Raw genomic sequence first — 14,007 nt, 5'->3', positions numbered from 1 at the left:
TGTTTCACTTTCTCAAGTAGAGATAAGATCACGTCTACTACCGAAAAACACTTAATGACTGGTTGATCCGGTAATAGGGATTTGACACAGATTTTCTATATTTATTATATGTTTTACATTTAAGAGACATTCTACCAGAAACGCTATCTGAAATGAAAACAAATACATTGAAAAAAATCATCCCAAAATTGTCTAAAATAGACTGATGATTGATTTTTGTGAGTTGTTTTGTAAAGGACTATGTCATTCATTTGGTTCTCAGATTTTTGTTTTTTATTAAAAACACTTTACACTGTACACACTCTGTCATTGTCCTTGTCCTGAGCCCAATAGAATCTACAAGCTTTAAAAATATTGTTATGCCAAAAAACTGTTTTTTAGAGGGGAAAAAAACTTCAGAAATTGTTATCACTCACATCAATTGATTAAAACATGACAATATAAATAAATTCTATACAAATAAATTTACAACTGGCCTCATGTTTCTGTCAGTCATGTAACATTTGTATTAAATTTAACTTAAAATGCATGCAATGCACCTTTAAGGCTAACTCATTTGAGGGAGGAGAAGCTGACAATGAATTGTCTGATTTTATGCTTATTTTTAATGAATTTATTTATTTATTTTTTTTGAGGACAGAAAAACTGAAGTCAGGCTCTGTAACATTTTTTATAAGTGAAAACGTACGTTTCTTGTTGAGTGTCCCATAACAGCTGTTTTCTGCATTACAGATTCAATAGACATTAACCACAGGCCTCCATAAAAACTTAATAAAAGGTGAGCATTATTGGTTAGAAATATAATATTTACATCAGATTCGTTAAAGTATATATCAAGCTACAGTTTGCTCATAATTAAAAATAGAATTGCCTATTTGGACAATTATTATTGCAAAGTATGCATAACTTTATCCACTCATTCTCTTTGAAAAATCACTTAAATATTTGTTTTTTCAGAATAAATATTGTCCACCATTTGTTTAGTTTTCAATAGGCCCAATATATGGACATGTAAATTCATTGGCATTCTGTGTATTTCTGAATTTGCAAGCAAATAGCAAAATCCCCTCTTTCCATAAATCACCTGAGGCAACTAATTACAAACATTAAGATTTTGAGGATGTGTTTTTGATTTAATGCTTTAATATAACAAATCATATTTCATTGAATTTGTAATCACACACTTTAAAGCACAGGTCTCAAACTCGATTCCTGGAGAGCCACAGCTCTCCGCAGTTTTGTTCCAACCCTAATTAAGTTGATCTAACTAATCAAGGTGTTCAAGAGTACTAGAGACTATTAAGCAGGTGTGAGTTGGAGGTGGTTGGAGCTAAACTATGCAGAGCTGCAGCCCTCCAGGAATTGAGTTTAAGACCATTGCTCTAATCGGAGACACCTGGGCTAGCTAATCAAGCTCTTACTAGGCTTTCTAGAAACATATCTGCAGGTGTGTTGAGGCAAGTTGGAGCTAAAATCTGCAGAACATTGGCCCCCCAGGACCGAGTTTGGACACCCCTGCTCTAAAGTAAAGGTCTAATACTCAGTACTAAGGGCTGCAGCTCTGCACAGATTTGCTCCAACCTTGTTCTAACAAAGCTGATCCTAATCACTGTGTTCAAGAGTAGTCTTAATCACCTCGAATATTTGGATCAGATGAGTCTGATTACAGCTGGAGCAGAACTGTGCAGAGCTGCGGCCCTCCAGGAAATAAGTTTGAGCCCTTTAGTCTAAAGGGTTTTTCAGTTCATAATTATAAGAGAACCAATTTAGCTGCAATATAGATTCCATAAGGAAACTGCTTCTCCAGCAGTTGATAGCACATTGCTAGAAAATATTGTTTACTAAATAGCACTTAAATTAGTTCCCCTGGTTAAAAGCCAAGAACCACTTTAAGTGATATTTATTCATTAATTTTTCTTTGGCTTAGTCCCTTTATTCATTAGGGTTCGCCACAGAGGAACGAACCGCCAACCCATTCAGCATATATTTTACAAAGAGTACTGAGAAACATCCTTACAAACTCCATTACACACATACACCCCGGCCGATTTAGTTTATTCAATTCACCTACAGCGCATGTCTTTGGACTGTGGGGAAACCGGAGCACCCGGAGGAAACCCACGTTAACGCAGGAAGAACATGCATAAACCATAGTGAGTATGGAAGAAAATACATAAATTTATTCATTTTCCTTCGGCTTTGTCCACTTATTCATCAAAGCTCACCACAGAGGAATGAACTGACAACTTACCCAGCATGTTTTACACAGCAGACTGCAACCCAGTGTTGGGAAACACCCATACACACTATACACTATGGACAATTTAGCTTATTCAACTCATCTATAGCGCATGTCTTTGGACTGTGGGGGAAACCGGAGCACCGGGAGGAAACACTTGTAAACATGGGGAGAACATGCAAACTCCAAAATGCCAATTAAGCCAGTGGGGCTTAAACCTGCAACCTTCTTGCTGTGAGGCCACAGTGCTTATACTTTTTTTTTTTTTTTAAACAGCAGGGTCAAATAAACAGAATCGACTGATGACCAAAGACTAATTTATTAACATTATTGGAGATTATTATTGGGGAAATAGCTGAATAAAAGTATCATGCCTCTACATGAAATGAACAAAAAGGTGCCATTCGTGCGAAAATTTCTGCAGGAAACCATATGATATCTGATTACATTCCATAAACACAGGAGGAGGAAACATTCCTCCCAACTCCTTCCCATGGGTGTTGAGTGATTTTCTGGAACAATGCTGTTTTGAGTATCTCTGTGTTACTGCATGTTTTTTAAAGGTCACAGTGAGTGCAGCGATTAAGAATTTGAGCGTGAACACAGCTGGAAACATGGCCTTTCACAGTTTGTTTCTTTTTATTGCTCCACACAGAAACATGAATGATTCTTGCATTCATCTGCCAAAGCATGGCCATGCCTGTATATAGAATTCATTGTATTATTTGTTTACAGAAAAAGAAAATCCCACAGAATTTTTGACCAAGCATTAAAAATAACTTATTCATTTAACTGATGCTGTTTATGAGAGGAAATACTTCAAAATCTTGTCTTTCAATGGACTCAACCCTTTGGGATCAATGAATTTGGCATTGTCCCGCAAGGACATGGTTGCCTGATGAGCCTCATCAAACAGCTCAGCCCCGATCGCTTCTCTGACTCGGTCTTTCCACGCCTTGAGCTTGGGTCTGTTCTCAAACACATCCATACCAGCAGCAAACGGCTGAAACAAACCAAAAACAACAAAAACATCATCAATTATAGATCAGTTGTTAGTTATGGCTAATAACCCCTATAGCTAAGGTTCATCTCAATTAACAACTTAACCAAAATAAGTTCTGTCATCATTGACCCACGGTCCTACCTTTACAAATACACTGTAAAAAATTATAGTCCCAATTAGTTATGGCAACTTAATAATTTATGTTACGTTAGCTTATCTAGATTGAATGTGTTAAAAAAAAAATCAGCAGAAGAGAGAGTCAGCTGAACTCATATATTAGTCAACACAACTTCTTAAAACAAATGGGTCCCTATCATACACCCGGCATAATATGGCGCAAGACATGTATGGCAGGATTTGTTGCTATTTTCAGACCAGCGTAACTCTAATTTTCACGTTTTGCACCACATTGTTTAAATAGCAAATCCATTAGCTCCACTTTGTAGACTCATGGGTGTGGTGGTCTACAATAGAGGTCTGTTAAGGCACTTTGTTGGCGTGTTGCTATTTTGAAGAAGTTAAATAGAAGAGTGTTTTTTTTACCACTCTTCATTATTATTGTTCATTTATTCGTTTGCTGGAAAATAAAACTGAATTTAAAAATAGTTTTGAAGTAAATCTTTGCACTTAACAAACTAAATTAAATATGTAGGTTAATGGATGTCTTCAGTTGAGTGCATACATCATCGTTTCCCCATCCACAAAAGTAAAGAGTAAAAGTAAAAAGAAAGAGAAAGTAAAGAAGCCAAATGGAAGAGGCTCGTTCTTTATCCTCGTGCTGCAGATGGTCTGTTTAACTGTTTTCTTGCTTGTGAAGCATTCATTTTTTCCACTTACAAAGTCATCCATGTAAATAGCAAATGTGCCATGGCGTGACACAACTGACTTTTAAAGGGAATGAGAGATAAGACTCTGATAATGCTTTAATAAAAATAAAGCCCACAAGCTTTAAATTGTACAAATATGTGCAAATGAAAAGAAATTAATTAATTAAATACATCCACTTTAAATTGTATTTGTTTGCATTTATTAAGTACATGTATGTATTTATTTTTATTTATTGTAATATTTTTACTTAAATTTATATTTGTTTACTTTTAGACGATGACAGATGATGAATGCAGGTTCACAATTTGATTGTGCTGCTTTGGACAGTTTGAGCTGAAAACTAATGATCTATTTCAGTTAACTAAACTTAGACCACACCTATTACAGTTGTATTGTCAAGTCTTGCAACTTTAACCTGAATTTACGTAACTTCAATATTTAAGTGAAGTAAATTTAAAATTTTAAGACAGCACGAACACTTACTTTAAGTTGAAACAACATTTTTTTACAGTGTACATAAGAAATTTGTTCTTCCTTGAAACACAAAGGAAGGCATTTTGACACAGGAGACCAAATTTCATTGGTTCACAGGGAATTGTAAATGTACACCATGACATTGAAGAACAAACCTCGTTTTGTCATGGATCAAGCAAGTTAACACACTCTGAATCAGTTTTAAAAAGTTCCACCACAGAATACAAATGTCAGTGTCAAAAAGTTTTATATGTAATAGTCACTTATTCAATAGTCACAGCATCTGTCCTGATGATAATTATCACAAATGTATCAATAAAACTTTTTCTTTTTTATATATGAAATGCTAAGCAGAATTTTGGGGGTCTCTTTTTGTTTGCATTGCCACGTTGAAAATGACCACTCACACATACAAAATTTCAAATTATATACATATAAAATAAAATATAAAAAATATCCACTCCAAGCTACATAGTAATAATCTCCTAATTTTAACTCATTTTGGTCTGTAGCCCTTTATAACCAAACCTGATAAAAAGGTGCCAAGTTATTAATGTTTTTAATAGTTAAAACTTGCCAACAGATTTGTCCAAAAATATGAGAAATGGCAACCTATGATCACATACTTTGAAAAAATGAAGACTGTCTCCTTTAACTGATCTATATAAAGAAATTTGTGTAAACAGGTTTAAATATAATCATTAATATTGTTTGAGCCCAAATCTATATAGAAGACCATTGTAAACATGTCAGCTTATTGATTTGTATTATTATGTAGGTATTAATTTATTTGAATTATTTTTTACAATTGATATTGTCTAACTGCAAATGTATACAATACTGTAAAGGGAGTTTTTAGTTTTTTAAAATATATTTTTATTTTATTTACTTATTTCTCTGTTGTAATTTTATTTGTATTTAACTTAAATTTGTTAATTTTTTTCAGCAGCAGGGTTTATGGAAAAATACAACCTTGATTGAACAGAATGCTTTGTTAAAACTTAGACAAATATCCAAAGTAATATATATATATATATATATATATATATATATATATATATATATATATATATATATATATATATATATATATATATATTTTTTTTTTTTTTTTTTTTTTTTAAGGAGAGAATTTTTTCAACACATTTCTAATCATAATAATTTTAATAACTCACAAAGATTTATTTGTCTTTGTCATCATGTTTAGAGTAAATAATATGACAAGACACTTCTATACAGCTTAAAGTGACATTAAAAGGCTTAACTAGGTTAATAACTAGGCAGGTTAGGGTAATTAGGCAAGTTATTGTATAACAATGGTTTGTTTTGTAGACTTAATCAAAAAAATCAATGCAGGCTAAAGGGGCTAATAATTCTAACCTTAAAATGTTTATTTTTTTTAATTTAAAACTGCTTTTGTTCTAGTTGAAAATAAATAAATACAACTTTCTCCAGAAGACAAAACATTATCAGACATACTGGAAAAATTCCTTGCTGTTAAACATCATTTGGGAGATATTTAAAAAATAAAAAACATTTTAAAGGCTTTCAACATGGAAAATTCCTAAATATGTTTGTACATTACTTTTTTTAACCAATCAATACAAATACACATTTTTGACTACATTTATGCTTTTTGCATGCACATAGCCAAAATTCTTTGAATAAACTAATATAAACATGTCTGCAAGGAACGCAATGATTAGTTCATGTGAATGTTATGTTTTTGTATCTTTTAAAATGTTTTGAAGCATCAGCATTTGAGTGAACAGACTTTCATTAGAGAGACAAGACTCTTGGATTCAAATGATTTTTTTCGTATTGTTTTGAAAATGACCACGTGTGGTTTTGTAACACTCCGGGGGATAATAAATAATGCTAGAATTTCCATTTTGCTTTGAACAGGTGCTTTAAGCAAATCTAGAGATTTGTATCTCCATGCATACCTGCATGATTTCCACAATAGCAACCAAATCAGCCAATGAGATCTGATCACCAACAATGAACGATTTGTCTTGCAGAAACTTATCCTGAAAGAGCTGCAGTGCCACATTCAGATTCTCTTCTGCGTTCTCCATCTTTTCTTTAGGGACCTCAGCTCCCAGCACTTCTGGAATCAAGATCTACAAAAACATAAGGAAACAAATCAAAATCCACTAATAAATAAATGTAAACATTCTAAAGTTCAGGTTTCATTCTTAAGCAACTGGAGTTAACCATCTAATAGAGCGCAGTTAAAATCTAAGTGTATTTGCACTTCAATTACCTTAAACCAGATAATCTTAGCTCCATGCATCCGAATGGAAGTGTGCTGCCACGACAGATATTCATTTACTCTAGCTCGCTTCTGCAAGTCCGCTGGAAACCAATGGTCTGGAGTGTGGAATTTGTCAGCCAGGTAGATCATAATCGCGACACTAGAAAGAGGAAGTAATTGCTAATTTACATAAACAGTTTGATAAGATGCGCAAAACAAGCAACAGGTTACTATGAAATCGAAATCCACATGGCGCTGGCAATTATAAAATAAAGCATGGTATTGAACATGTATATTACTGTTATGGTAGTCAAAATAAAGACTCTGATTTGTTAGTTGGACTTGTTTGTTGTGATTGGTCCCCAGCCTACAGCATTTTACTAACAGAAATGTACTCAGTGGTAACTTTTGGAAAATAATAACGATCCTGCACACACCTGTTGTGCTTATGAACACAATGGCCAATAAAGGTATTAAGTCAGCACTGAAAATGCTAATTTTGATACATGCATGCTTTTATTCACTGGTTTCTGTGCAATTCCATGCCAATGTCAACCTTGCCATGAAAAAAAAAAGTTTTTACCAAAATATGGAAACCGTTTCTAAATATTTGATGTAAGAAAGCATTTTACAGTGTTTTATAAAGACTCAAAAATGTCTCTGTCAATGTTTTCAAACTATCATATTTGATTTAACAAAGTCACACAAGTAGCAATTTCACATTGGTCACATCTATAATGGAGAGGGGTGACATTTATAAAAGTTTTTTTTCCTATTAAATGTAAAAATATCAAATAAAAAAAATAATGTTTGTTCTATAATGAGTCAACGTTTATCCTTTTGATTAATGCAGTTTAATTGACAGCATTTCTACAAAGCATGTTGTGTACTGCAAACTTGCGTATTTATTTGGTCACTTCCAAAACGCATGTTTATTTTCCCTCATTTAAAGTACAAAACATGTTTACAGATTGATATTTTTCTCTGCTCCCATAACTCTGTGGTTAGTTGTTTTGAAAATATAAACAGATGTTTCGATATATAATGCTGACGACGACTTTCTCTGTGAATTTATGTTTGGAGTTTTTACTGAAAATGTCACATCTATAACGCTGGAATGGCTCTTCTGCATTCTCATACATTCTCTAAGCGCGTATGCAATTTTTATATTAATTTCAAAGCTTCAGTAAATATCACAAGCTTTTGTGAAAGAAGTTAAAAACACTCAAATAAATGTTTGTCTTAAAATAAAAAATGTCTTCTTTAGCTTAAGTGTATGAAGGCTGGTCAAAGTTGATGTTGCTCAGTTCTGGAACTGGAATTACAGACTGTTTAGAATTTGCCTTTTATGGCAACATTAACTTTTATTTGTTGTGACCTTTGATTTTCATATTGTCACAGCCGTTTTACATTTTTTAAATTGAAGATAATTAAGTTTAATGATTTGGTTAAATTTAAAACAACACAGTTCATGATTAAAGCTAGGAATAAATTACTTCTGAAATGCATACAAAAGTTTTTTTTAAAGAAAAACAAGGGGGATAGAATCTGAGAGAAGTACAAAATCTTAATATCTTAGGTCGTAAATTGAAGGCTAAACTTGCTTGCAAAGTCACTTACCTTTCAGCTAAGCAAAAGTCTCCATCTTTGATTGTTGGGAATTTTCTTAGTGGGTTGATTTTTCCAAATTCTTCACCATATTGATAACCTGAAGGAACATATGCTCATTTTTAAGCAAAACACTGTTAAGATATCAGCTATATGTAAATATTTATTCATATCCCTTCAGCTTAGTACCTTTATTTATCAGGGATCGCCACAGCAGAATGAACCACCAACTTATCCAGCATAAGTTTTACACAGCAGATGCCCTTCCAGCTGCAACCCAGTACTGGGAAACATCCATCCATCCATCACACTCTTTCACACATACACTACGGTCAATTTAGCTAACTCAATTTACTTGTACCACATGTCTATGGAATGTGGGGGAGGATACCCAAGCCAACCGTGGGAGAACATGCAAACTCCACACAGAAAAGCCAACTGAACTGACCCAGCCAGGACTCGAACCAGCGACCTTCCTGCTGTAAGGCAAAAGTGCTAACCACTAAGCAACTGTGTCACCCATAAATTATTTTTTTTTTGCATTGGTTTTAACAAAATTAAGCAATAATTATTCTATCCAGAATGTACTAATTTTACTTTAGAGAGACCAGAGAGCCTTACGATGCATGATTATTTTTCACTAATGTCACTACGGCTATAAAAGTGTCTCTCTAGGGTTTTGAGTGCATTCTTTTGAGAGACATATTTGAGATATTTTGTTGTGAGTTGGTTTCAGTACAGTCTTATGTCAATATTAAAGGCTGCTTCTTGACGGACAATATGTCTTGATTTGGGATGTTTGTGTACTGAATAATATTTCAAATATAAATAAGAAAAATGTGTACATAAGATGCTAATATTGAGAAAGAAAGAAAGAAAGAAAGAAAGAAAGAAAGAAAGAAAGAAAGAAAGAAAGAAAGAAAGAAAGAAAGAAAGAAAGAAAGAAAGAAAGAAAGAAAGAAAAGTTATTGAGACCGTTGAGCCCCATAGCAAAACTATTGCTTTGGACCCCAAATCACTAAATCCCCCTGTTATACAATCAGACACAACGTAAAAGTTCAAAGACATGACAATCGACGGCACAGTTTGTCAGATAAGTTTTTTTCTCACAGAATCAATCTAGTAATACCTTTCTTTCAATAAAGGATTACTTGCTTAAGTCCAACCACAACGTTCCATGAAACAATAGAAATAAGACAAAAGGGAAACGTATAGCACTGAATTTTAATTCAATAACCAACATAATGTCTGCAAACACTTCCCCTGGAGATATTTTGATGACGAATGCTGTAAAATAACTTTAAGGCGAACTTCAGGCGGTTTTGCAGAAATCAAATCATACCTTCAAACAGAGAAATCTTCTTGTAGTCGAACTGGATGTTGTTTTTCTTAGCAAAGATGTACACGGAGCGACAGGGCTGGGAAAACAGGTCCAAGTAAATTTCCAGAGTCATGTTTAAAAAGCTTTGAGCTCTGTAGATAAACACGACTCGCTGCAAAAGTGAAATAAAACGACTGTTTGCACTTTAAGTATCGTATAGTTCCACCCCGCCCCTCTGAACTCTGTTCATGGAAATCCGTGCCAACTGGAGGAAAACTAGTCCATCTCACGGTGAGTGTGTGGATTTATATTTAAAAAGCATACAAAATACTGTTCATATTTAGTGATAATAATTGAAAGTAATGTAATAAAATTGCAAGATAAGAAGTTTTTGAACTTTGGGTTATTTTTCCCGTCATTCTTGCTTAAACAATTGACGCCATCTATCGGAAATCGAGAGGTATTTCGACTTATTTCTTTGAACAATTACCTCAGCAAAATAAGGTAAAGTTCAAATCAGAGACGCTTGGTCTCAAATACAGAAATATAAAATAATGTGTTTGAGTAATAAACTATTCTTCTGACTTGAGGAAGTCTTTGGAAATCTCAGCTGGCAGTAAATAAATATTAATTCTTAAAACCAGTATGACATCTCAGTCCCTTGTCTAGTCTTTTAAAAGGGGTGTTTTTTCTGTAAAAGTGGACCTTTTATGCAGTTATTCACCTCATTTTTCTATTAAATTATACATTTTAGTGACATTTTAAGAAGCAAATTTTCTACAAGTTTGCAATTCAATTTCCTACAAGTTTGTCAAAGTGCTCACCATACTATTTTACAACGAAGTATGCTTTTACAAGTTTGGATCTAAACTGTAAATTAAACCAGTTTTATAAATATTGCTATGAGCTTAGAGTTTTAAATAAAAAAGTTAAAGAAAGAAATATGAAAAAAAATATTTTAATACAATTTTTTTTATCATTTAAAAATAGGAATCTGGTAAAAATAGTTTTAAAATAAAAACTTGCTAGCCCGATCAACTTTACTCAGTAAGAATTTAGACACTCGAATAATTAAATTTTATTAGTCCTAAAGCCTTTTTCAATCTATGAATTTTCACAATATATGATGGCATAGAAGTCAGAAAAATGGATAAATTAGCTCATATAAGGGTCAAACTCCTGACTTTGTCAGTGGTAAGGTTGGTTTTTCGAACCACCCAGACCCCCCTGACTAAGGACCTGCTTCTCTATTTATCTCTAGAAAATATTGGTTTCTTCCCAAACATATAACACAGAAAACTAAAAGATATTGCCTGGTGTAGCAGTTAAGCATTTACATGTGTACCTTTCAATAAGAGTCACAAAAACACTTACTAGGATCTTCTTATTCATTATTCCTTGTCAGTGGATTTTTTTACCAAAAAATTCAAAATGCAGAATTCCTAGGAATATTCAAGAAATTCATCTCTTCTATGAGCACTTGTAAACTGACCCGTGTAGGCAAATGCTACCAACATCACCCCCCAAAAACTCCCTAAATGAACTACACATTTTATTTAAGAGGATTTTTTATTTTCTATAAACTCAATTAAAAGTCTATCAGTGTAGTTGATGACAGAGATAAAATACATCGTGTAGTGTGCTACATCAGAGCAAATGTGTTTACAAGTAATATCTTTCGCTGAAGATAATGTGCAAATCAAACCTCATTCAGACACATACTGTTTTAAGTGATTTAAGATATTATCAGTGGCTTTAGTAAGCTGGCAATAAGATTATTCATGTTTTGATTTAACAGATCTGATTAATGTGGCATTCATTAAGAAAAAAAATGACATTTGAAAATAAATTAATCTCTCATAGACTGATTTCATCAATATGACTTTCATCATTGTCTAAAAACAGACACAGCTAACCCACTATTTGTTCTGATACCAAATGCTAAATGCATTATTTTTAACTTAACAGTAAAACAATTATTGTCAAATCACCAAATGTACTTAAGGAAAAAATAAAGCTTGAGTTAAATGCCAAATACGTTCAATCCTATATGAACACAACTTGCCTATACTGCAATGCATGTTCCACTAAGTGGATCTCAAACAGGAATCATATAAAAAGTATTCACTTCCACGAGGAATGTTGAGTCTTATAGGAAGCTCATTACTGTTCCCTTTTTCCCAATCTGTGATGGCTCCAGAGGGTAAAACAACACCAAAATCCTGAAACAAAACAGATGAGAAAGACAATCAGGGTATTATACAATAATGCAGACTATAAGTTGACTACATATCACTTTTAAGGGATGATAAGGCAATTTGAAATTGCATTCTCTAGGGCGTTTTCTTTTCTGTAATACAATTATTACATAACCGCTGATTGAAAAGTCATTTGTAAATGTCATTTATTATATTCCATTCTCATTTATATATCCTCTCCAGTGTACTCATGGGATGATAAAGTGCCCATTCATCAGACCATGGTCATCAGACGCACACGTAAAGGGATGGTTCACCCAAAATTGAAAAATTACTCAAGTGATACCAAACCTTTGTAAGTTTCTGTTTTCTTTTGAACATAAAAAATAGATTTATTCTGAAGAAACTAAAAACTGGTAACCATTGACATTTATAATAATAAAAAACAAATACTATGGCTACGGGTTTTAAGCTTTCTTCAAAATATCTCCTTTTGTGTTAAAAAAAATAAAATTAAATTGGAACAAATGAAGGGAGATTAAATGACAAAACTGCCAGTATTAGATATACAAACCATTTAAGAGATTCAATAAAAGTTATAGAGGTATGCCTTTTGTACTGTGAATTTAGACACACTTCTTTTGCCACATGCCATTTTTGCCTACTACATACTATAGCTAACCAATGGCATGCTGGTTTAAAAGGGAGAGGCATACAATTTCAGACCAAAACGAAAACAAAACAGTCACACCCATTCATACAATGTCAATCAAAAATATTTTGATCTTTCTTTCAGAGAATACAATTTTAAATTAAACTCAGAAAAAAGTAAGAGCAATTCCAGGATTACGGAGAAAGTACAGAAACAAGTATGTCAACATTGTATTGAAACATCCGTTGATATTTTCCAAAACAACTAACCAACCACAGAGTTATGGGATCAGAAAAATATAAATCTGTCATTGATCTGTAAATTTTTGTACAATTTTAAATAAGGAAAATAATCATGCATTATGGATGTGACCAAAAAAGTCTGCAAGTTTACCGTATACAACGTACTTTGTAGAAACTTAAACTACACAACTCAAAAGAAATAATGCTAATCAGAAAGATAAGAGTTGGCTCACTATAGAACACAAATTAATCATTTTGTTTGACTTTTTTGCATTTATGAGGAAAAGGCTTTGTTATGAATGTGACAGATGTGAGATTTCCACTTTTAAGACTTTTGTAAATCAAATATAATTATTGAAAAACATTGACAGAAACATTAATGAAAAACAGTTTTTCATTAAAACATATTTTACTGAAAACTTTGTTGACTTTTGCATGGAATTGCTATTGTGATGTTAGCACGTAAGCTATACATTTCAGTGTACACAAGTATTTTTATAAGATTTTTGTTTATTTAATGAGGTGACATGTTATGCAACTAACGGATTAATGATGTCAAACACATTAATGATGCGTTTAACTCTGTTTTCATGCATTTTTGTATCAATTTACCGGTCATCGCTCAGCCCAAATTCTCCTTGCAGGAACTGGAAGATCTTAGCACTATGCTGCTTATTTTTCTCCGCAGTATCGGTCACTCCAATGGCCGACACGGTCATTAACACACATGGGGAGCTGGACCCCGCAAAAAACATTGGCAGGTCAGGCTTTACCACCAGATTCATCCTCTGAAGACGTAAGCCAAATCATAAAATACGTTTACATAAAAGTGAAGCAGTCACAACTTCGTATGATCAAGGTCAAGACATTTGAAGTTCAGTTAAAAAAAAAACACCACTGCCACACAAAACCATAGAAAAAAACATTGACATTAACTTTATCTTGCACAGCTAACGATACAATACTCACGTCTTCCGGCTTCCCCAGTGCTGCAGCCAATGTAGAACATAGTCTTTTCAGAAAGTCTTCTGGAAACTTGCTTGCAGGTAAATTGGTTTCTATATTTATGAACGGCATGATTTCTATCACTGTGCGTTTCTGTCAAAATGTGAGAATGACCTGGCTGCTGCAACAACAGCCCCTCTTCCTCGTGATACATCGCTCTCTCTGATTGGTTGAAAGATA

The 14,007-nt window shown here is 33.2% G+C and overlaps 2 protein-coding genes and 1 long non-coding RNA gene across 3 annotated transcripts; 1 reads left to right on the top strand and 2 right to left on the bottom strand.

The window, feature by feature from the left end:
• Positions 1–30: 30 nt before the first annotated feature.
• On the top strand, positions 31–3,171 carry LOC147831878 (uncharacterized). The gene is made up of 2 exons (XR_015520172.1): positions 31–983; positions 1,197–3,171. It is a non-coding gene; the product is annotated as an uncharacterized LOC147831878 (long non-coding RNA).
• Positions 2,540–9,881, bottom strand: gstt1b (glutathione S-transferase theta 1b). The gene is given in 5 exon segments (NM_200584.1): positions 2,540–3,242; positions 6,491–6,667; positions 6,811–6,961; positions 8,422–8,509; positions 9,752–9,881. Coding segments are annotated over 5 exon segments (729 nt in total). The 5' UTR covers positions 9,864–9,881; the 3' UTR covers positions 2,540–3,041.
• A 1,399-nt stretch (positions 9,882–11,280) lies between these two features.
• On the bottom strand, positions 11,281–13,943 carry ddt (D-dopachrome tautomerase). Its single transcript, NM_001002147.2, is given in 3 exon segments — positions 11,281–11,952; positions 13,435–13,610; positions 13,792–13,943. Coding segments are annotated over 3 exon segments (357 nt in total). The 5' UTR covers positions 13,900–13,943; the 3' UTR covers positions 11,281–11,879.
• Positions 13,944–14,007: the final 64 nt, after the last annotated feature.

The sequence above is a fragment of the Danio rerio genome, chromosome 21 (genome assembly GCF_052040795.2).
Source record: "Danio rerio strain M-AB ecotype USA chromosome 21, GRCz13ab, whole genome shotgun sequence".
NCBI classification, from domain to species: domain Eukaryota; kingdom Metazoa; phylum Chordata; class Actinopteri; order Cypriniformes; family Danionidae; genus Danio; species Danio rerio.
Note: the sequence above shows the minus strand (reverse complement) of the source record. Positions and strands in the feature narration are given on the sequence as shown.